Source organism: Engystomops pustulosus, chromosome 5, assembly GCF_040894005.1.
Source record: "Engystomops pustulosus chromosome 5, aEngPut4.maternal, whole genome shotgun sequence".
NCBI lineage: Eukaryota > Metazoa > Chordata > Amphibia > Anura > Leptodactylidae > Engystomops > Engystomops pustulosus.
The window spans coordinates 172,814,710-172,823,533 of NC_092415.1; the positions used below are offsets into that span (position 1 = coordinate 172,814,710).

The 8,824-nt window shown below is 40.8% G+C and overlaps 1 protein-coding gene across 1 annotated transcript in view; it reads right to left on the reverse strand.

Moving 5' to 3' along the window:
* Positions 1-7,996, reverse strand: part of SP8 (Sp8 transcription factor) — a 28,329-nt gene extending 20,333 nt beyond the window's left edge. Inside the window, exon 1 of the mRNA XM_072153827.1 lies at positions 7,857-7,996. Coding sequence (XP_072009928.1) covers positions 7,857-7,865 — 9 coding nt within the window. The 5' untranslated portion in view covers positions 7,866-7,996. The remainder of the gene's footprint in view (positions 1-7,856) is intronic.
* Positions 7,997-8,824: the final 828 nt, after the last annotated feature.

The window sequence follows — 8,824 nt, forward strand, 5'->3', positions numbered from 1 at the left end:
TTACAAGACACTCAGCTTAATTTATTGGTTATTGGACTATTCTTCTAATATGGAAAAGAGATGTCATAGTAGCCCCCTGAGGCTTCTGGGCCCGATGTGACAACACCGTCAACACCTCTCTCAATGGCAATACAGTGCTAGGTAGTAGTGTTGAGCCCAACCGAACCACAAATTTTCAGTCCCCCAAACCTGACCCCGAAATTCATTTAAATTGATGGTCCGGTTCACATTCTCAATTTGACTTTGGAACGCCATTGGCTCTGTCTAGATTACAAAAATTGAAATATAATCTGGTATATTACATGCTGTTATATTACATCCTCCAGGTTGACACTTTTCTAACTTGTAATTTAGTTCTTAGTACGGTATATAATATTTAGATGCTGAAGACACCACAGTTCAGACTACCAGGGTTGTTTCTTCAACCTCTGTTTTCCAATCATTGTCACTTGGGCTTTGGAGGATATTTTAAATTTGATCAAACTTAGATATACTGTAAATATTAAAGACCGAAAACAAAAATGTTTGAAAAATGAAGTAAAAAAAAATTTCTGCAACTGGTTATCGGATATGGGTTCTTCTTTAAAAATCAGTCTGGAGGTTGTACATTTAAAGTTTACTCAAGTAAACATTGGGTCTTAGGATTTCAGGAAATTTCAATATTTTAAAATGTGGATATAATTATTTTATAACCTAAATTGAATGGTTTTCAGCCAAACCTCTGGACTTCAGGGTCACCTGTCTATTCTCTGTTATTCTGGTAGACTACTCCGACCCTGCATCAACATGCAGATTTTGCACACATTGTACACGGGCACACAGTGAGGTCAGAGCACCGGTATAGGGGCACACAGTGAGGTCAGAGCACCGGTATAGGGGCACACAGTGAGGTCAGAGCACCGGTATAGGGGCACACAGTGAGGTCAGAGCACCGGTATAGGGGCAGATACAGGGCCCACAGAGATGCCGGAGTACAGATACAGGGCACACAGAGATGCCGGAGTACAGATACAGGGCACACAGTGATGCCGGAGTACAGATACAGGGCACACAGTGATGCCGGAGTACAGATACAGGGCACACAGTGATGCCGGAGTACAGATACAGGGCACACAGTGATGCCGGAGTACAGATACAGGGCACACAGTGATGAGGGAGTACAGATACAGGGCACACAGTGATGCCGGAGTACAGATACAGGGCACACAGTGATGCCGGAGTACAGATACAGGGCACACAGTGATGCCGGAGTACAGATACAGGGCACACAGTGATGCCGGAGTACAGATACAGGGCACACAGTGATGCCGGAGTACAGATACAGGGCACACAGTGATGCCGGAGTACAGATACAGGGCACACAGTGATGCCGGAGTACAGATACAGGGCACACAGTGATGCCGGAGTACAGATACAGGGCACACAGTGATGCCGGAGTACAGATACAGGGCACACAGTGATGCCGGAGTACAGATACAGGGCACACAGTGATGCCGGAGTACAGATACAGGGCACACAGTGATGCCGGAGTACAGATACAGGGCACACAGTGATGCCGGAGTACAGATACAGGGCACACAGTGATGCCGGAGTACAGATACAGGGCACACAGTGATGCCGGAGTACAGATACAGGGCACACAGTGATGCCGGAGTACAGATACAGGGCACACAGTGATGCCGGAGTACAGATACAGGGCACACAGTGATGCCGGAGTGCAAGCATAGTGATACCATAGATCAGATATAGGATACACATTGATGTCAGAGAACAATTATGGGGAACATAGGGAGAACAGGCACACAGTGACAAATCTGACAAAAGTACCCAGCGGTGTTACACTACATGGACACTAGCCCTGTCATAGAACAATTATAATACACACTATGAAGTCATATTACAGTCAACATCTACCAAGTAGATACGAGCATGTAGAAGCATAATGGGGGTCATTTATCTTTGTTTTCCCCCTTCCGGTGGTATTTTGCACATATTTTGAGGTTTTTGGAATGTTGCGCCTCAATTCGCTGCGTAACCATTGTATGTTGTTGTGCCATATTTGTAATTCCATTGCATCTTTCTACAGATGTTTGCACCTTATTTAACATTGATTCGGCCTATATGGGCGCAGATAATTGCACAAAACCTAATAAGGCTAAAAAAACCCTTTGCATTTGACAAAGAGCCAAAACTGCGAAGACAAATGAGGTGCAAAAAATACTCACAAAAGCGCAGAAAGAGCGCAGAGAAGGAGGAAATAAGATAAATGACCCTCAATGTCTCTAGCGATCTTCACTTTGAGAAACATCTGCAGTTTGTATGTTCTCTCCAAGTCCTCCGGTTTCCTCCCACACTCCAAAACATACTGGTAGGTTGATTAGATTGTGAGCCCCATGGGGACAGGGACTGATTTGGCAAACTCTGTGCAGCGCTGCGTAATCTGTGTGCGCTTTGTAACTAAATAAAATATTATTATTATAAATATTGACCAAAGGAGTCCTTCAATATCTGAAGTAGTAAAAAAGCTTGTGGCTGTCCTGTTACTAACTAGAAAAAAAAAAAAGGGAGCCAGCTAACAGATAAAACCATCTCTATGATCCAGTACTCTTTCCATGGTACTCCTGGTCAGTCAATGCCGCCCTACTAACATCATGAACCCTCTCAAAAATACCGGAAGTATGCCGCGTAACTGCTCTCACCACTGATTGGCTGCAGCAGTCACATGTTGTAACCTTATAAAAGAGACCTCAAAGGCACTCAGAAAACCAGCGCTAGACCACTGCTGAATACAGAATTTTTACTCTATGATTATGATATTTTTTTATATGTTAGGTAGCCCCTTTAAGTACTGTATATACCGGTGTGATATATATATTTTATTGTATCAAACCTATATAAATGCAGTATTTAGTTATAGTAATTGTATATTATCAATGTAGAAATGCAAATCCCCTTAAAGCTGTGTGGAATAGAGAGATCTGCAGAGCGCTGCGACATGGGATGTCATTCTGCAGACTATCACTTGAAGTAGAGGCGCAGTAATACTGTTATTACTAATCAGGGTGTTGACTCCCTTGTCCATAGGAGAACCTCATGGATGAGGCTCTAATGCTAGGCGGCTTCTAGGCTAGCATACAATACTTTGATTGATTCAACAGCTGCAATTGATACACCAAGTCTGTCACCTCTGTCACTTGTCACAACAAGTATTTATGTTGATTATTAGGTGGATATTCTGTCCATCAGGGGAAAACAAATCAACTGGTATTTTAGCTTCACATAGTCACAGCCCATCAGAGGTGCCATTGTGAATGTGAATAGATCAGAGATGAACACATCTGGTACACTTTGGTAATAGTAATACCCCATGGTCAGTGGGAAAAGTCATTGTACAGTGGCACTAGGTAGATTTAAAGAGACAGTAACTTCAAATATTTTTGCATTATTGCACCTATTGTATTAACTTATTTTACACAGGGTTACACGGCCCAAGGTGTCTTAGTTATGTGAAATGAAGTTTACACCAATAGCTTTCATCCTGGCTATGGATTATTATACACAGGTTTAAAATAATAACATGCTTATTATTGTTATTATATTATGAATATTACAGGTTGGCCCCAGGTTATGTACAAGATATGTTCTAAAGGTTTGTTCTTAAAGGGGTTGTCTGAGACCTGTCAGATGTTGATAGGGACCATGGAGGTGAGTAAATGTTTATTATTTTAAGCAGCCCAATCCTGGCCACATTTTTCAGGTCTCTGACAGCCCGTTTAAGTAAAATTTGTATGTAAATTGTGTAAGTTTAACTACTGCCAAATTATTTTTTGGATTTAAAAAAAAATTGGGATTGACAAAGCCAGGGAACAGTAGTTTAACAGTGAAACTTCATTGCAGACACCTCATAGTTTCAGCCTGGGACTAAATTAGAGATCCAGAGAGGGGTTTGTTTGTAACTAAGGACAGCCGACTTGTAGATAAACCTTAAGCTGGGGACCACCAGTATTATTATTGCTATTATTAGTATTTTACTGTTACCAGTATAACCAATGGCCGGCACCAGTACTGGGCATACCCGGGAAAGTGCCAGGGCCCAGAGCTGCTCTGGGGCCCACTTTAGGCTTTACAAAAGGAATCCATGGGGTTGAGGGGGCTGTATCTAATAAATCCATAGGGGGTGAGTGGGGCTTAATTAAAATACCCATGAGGGGGCCGTTTGGTATGATAAACTAGGGAATATTTTAGGGAACAGGAGAGTTTTAGTTTCTGAATCTGGGTAAGTGTATAAATGTATATATCAGTGCATAAATGTGAGCAGATGAGTGTATAAATGTGTGTATTTGTGAGTGTATAAATGAGTGACTAAATGAGTGACTAAACAGATATGTATATTTTCCGAGGAGGTAGGGGGGTCCCATTCAGATGTCTGCCTCTCCAAGTTACGCACTTCTTTAGCACTTTGGTTAATGTAGTGATATTTTAGTTTAATTTGGTTCTAAGAGTCCTGCCATCAACCTTATGTAGAAGTGTTTTCCTTTAACCTCTATGCAACTAGTCAATGTATATTGACAGGTTGTCAAGGGATGTATGGAGAGGGCTCAAGGCGTACGTACGGTAGTTGTACTTTACAGCAGACAAGTGCAGCTGGACCTGGTGGTTTGGTTGGATGCCCCTGTGACGTCGGAGGGTACCAATCCATTGTTATGTCAGCTGGAAGTCTGTCATTCAGTATTCTGAGTAAAGGTATGGTGAAAGCTGTAAAAACAGAAAGAAAATGGTGCAACTGCATTTTTTTTTGCCAATTTCACGACATTTGGAATGTTTTTCCAGCCTCCCAGTACATGGCACAGGCTGGGGTGTAACTACAGGGGTATCAGCCATAGCAGCTGCTAGGGGGCTCACAATGTCTGGGGCCCTGGCATCCGGGGTTTGGATGTATGTGTCTATTTGTGATGTGTAAATGCTCCAAATGAGTATGCATACAGTATGTATGTATATATGATGCATGAGTGTGTATATGGTACTGCATGTATATGTGTATATGCTGTATGTATATATTTTAGGGGGTAAGTGGGACCCCAATCAAAAGTTTGCTATGGGGTACTGGCTCTCCTAGCTACGCCACTGGGCACAGAATATTGGTGCTATTAGGAAGTAAAATTTGTTCACCATATAGAAAGCCCTCATATGGCTCCGTACACAGGAAAATCAAAGTGATACGACTTGTGGGAGGAGAGGATTGAAAACAAAAAAAAAACTTGGAAAAACCTAGGTCCCGAAAGGGTTAACTATACTTTTAGTCACATCCAGTGCAATTTTAAATTAATTTCTATTCAGCATAATTACAGAATGCTTTCAGATTGTTCATTGGCATGATGCATGAAAGACTAAAATTGGAAATTTTGCCCATATTATTTCATGTGCAGCAAAAGGCAACTCAGTGCTGGGTATAAAATGCAACATTATTCCTTGTACTGATCTTGCCAGAAAGCAGTGAAGGTAGAGCCATGGAAAGAATGGATTTAATAACTCAACCTAGTAATAGTACGGCGTGCGTCGATTCCCGCTGCATGGAGAGGGCTCACAGGCCGAGACCACTCCATAGCCGGTAAGTCTTTGCTGCATATTGCAGCGAAAATTTACCGGCAACACCCACGTTCAGTGCTAGCACCGATTGCGGGGGTGTTTTCGCACCGATCGGCAGCGGCAATACTGCTAGCGGCTTCAAAAAGGTGCCCCATGCGCCCCCATCTTGCCAAGGATCGTCGCTCCCCATGACGTCATCGGGGAGTGGCGATCCTTCGCCATGACAGCCTCGGGTCTTCCGGAGACACGAGGCTGACTCGTGTCAGCTCTATCGTTACAATGTGCTATCATCCCATTGTAGTGAGTGAGGAGGAAAATCCCCTGTAGTATGGCAGTATATGGTAGGATCGATCAGACAACCTAGGATTAAAGTATCCTAGGGAGTCTGAAAAATAGTAAAAAGAAAAAAGAAAAAAATAAAAACCTAAAAATTCTAATCACCCCCCTTTCCCTAGAACTGATACAAATATCAATAAACAGTAAAAATCATAAACATATTAGGTATCGCCGCGTCCGAAAATGCCCTATCAAAATATGATAACGTTCACTGCGTTTAACCCCGTAACGTAAAATAGCGCCCAAAGTCAAAAAGTCAAATTTTTTTTTGCCATTTTGAAAAATAATAAAATCAATACAAAGTGATCATACAGTCCTAAAAATGTTAGCAATAAAAACCTAATCAAAAGTCGCAAAAAATGACACCACACACAGCTCTGTACACTGAAGTATGAAAAAGTTATTAGCGCCAGAACATGGCAATATTAAAAAAAAATTTTGTACAAGCGGTTTTAATTTTTGTAAATGTATGAAACCATAACACCTATACAAATTTGGTATCCCTGTAATCGTACCAACCCAAAGAATAACGAAGTTTTGGTGTGTTCTGGGGCGAACAGTGAAAGCTGTAAAACCAAGCCCACAAGAAAACGGCGCAAATGTTTTTTTCACCTTTTTCACTGCATTTGGATTTTTTTCCCACTTCCCAGTACATGGCATGGAATATTAAATACCCTCACTATGAAGTGCAATTTGTTACGCAGAAAATAAGCCACCACACAGCTCTTGTAACATGTAAAAATAAAAAAAGTTAGATTTTTGAAGGTGGGGAGTGAAAAATAGAAATGAAAAAAACAAAAAAAAGGCCAGGTCATAAAATAAAATAGAATAAATAATAGGAAATAAGTCAAAAAAATAGGAAAAAACTATATTAGAATGTGGCAAAAGAGTATTTTATTATCCGTTTCATTCATACAAAGTGTGGTTTAAATACTAATAGTTGAGCTTCTTGCCTCAGACTGCACCACTTGCAGCAATATGGGGGGCAGAATCAGGTGTGCAGTTATCTACTACAAAGCAGAACCTGCCACTTGAAATGAGTTTCTCTTCACAGCTGATAAGTATAAGACACTACGTGGAGAACCCACTTACCCTGAGGGCGCGTTCACAAGTTGCGTTTTGGTTGCATTTTCATTGCGTTTAAAGGAATTACAACAGCTGTGTAGAGGTAATTTGGTGATTACTATTTACATGTGTTAACACTATGTTAACATGCGTTTTGTAAACACATACGTTAACACATGCGTTAACATCGCTTTTAAGGAGTTTTGTAAACGTAAATGTTATCATCAATGTAATATGCAAATCACCTCATCAGGTGTTGTAATGCGTTTTTCAAATGCAATGAAAACGCAACCAAAGCACAACATGTGAATACGCACTGATTCTTGCCTTAAGTTCTTACCCATTCAGTAAAGTTTAGGTAATGCTGGGGAAACTGGCTATGCAGCCATTTCTCCAACTTCTTAGAATAAACTTCTGACAGACACCATTATTGAAAGCAGTGAATAGGTGCGGCAAAATCCACCAGATGAGCTATTTTTCCCAGCATCCGCCATTAATGGAAACCTGTGGCTCCATCATCACATTAGGTCAAGGAACAAACATTAACACTGTAAAACATGTTTGCAAAAACTAAAATCTTTTAGTTAAGTAATAAAATCATTCAAAGCGTTTGATGCTCAGCCCACTTACCGCCTGTGAAGAAGGCGCATGTTTTTTGTAGTATTGATAACTGGTTTTTTTTTATAAAACTGGTTGTGGTACATTAGTTTCCTGGTTGGTAACTTCTGTGTGAATGACTTATTCTACTTCTGTCATTAGGCGGCCACCTAATGCTCTACTCTCTTCTGTCTAGTATTACCACCTGGGAGCTGTGTACCAAAACCAGGGAATGTGCTGTTACAATGTAATATATGTTCTGCTCTACTTACCTGCAGCATGGTGGGTCTGCTCTGACCTTATAAGAGGCGCCAGCAGCAGCTCTGGTGTTTTATAGGGAAAGCTGCAGAGAATTGTGGGAATTTTCCCTTGTATAAAAGGTTGCACTGACCAGCAATTGGGGGGATTTTTGATTGCAGAGATTTGTGGGTTGCCTTCTGCTGGTCTGCGGAGTATTGCTCTAAGTACTCTTATGTATCTACAAGACTCGATCCTGGTGCATTAACTCTTTCACAACCTGTGATGTAATAGCATGGGTCGGCTGTGGGAGCTCACAGAAGACCCAAGGATGTCTTGTTTCAATCCATTCATTATAATGTGCGATTTGCTAATTGTAATGAATGAGGAGGAAAATCCGCATATACTGCCATACTGTAGTATGGTAGGATCAATCAGACAACCAAGGGTTAAAGTACCCTAGGGAGTCTGAAAAATAGTAAAAGTTAACAGTTTTTTTACATTTTACTCCGTAGCGGAAAATAGCGCCTAAAGTCGAAAATGGCACTTTTTTTGCCATTTTTGAAAAATATTAAAAAATCAATAAAAGTGATCAAAAGGTTGTACATTCCTAAAAATCATAGCATTGATACCACACACCTCTGTACACCGAAATAAAAAAAAAAAAATTCTACACGAGTTTTTAATTTCTGTAAATGTATGAAAACATTGTGAAACCTATACAAACTTGTTATCCCCGTGATCGCACCGACCCAAAGAATAAAATAGACATGTCCTTTGTGGCGCACAGTGAAAGCCGTCAATTCCAAGCCCACAAGAAAACGCTGCAAATACGTTTTTTCACCTATTTCACAGCATTTGGAATTTTTTACCCACTTCCCAGTACATGGCATGGAATAACAACTACCATCACTATGAAGTGCAATTTGTTATGCAGAAAACAAGCCATCATAGAGCTCTTTACGTGTAAAAATAAAAAAGTTATAGATTTTTGATTGTGGGA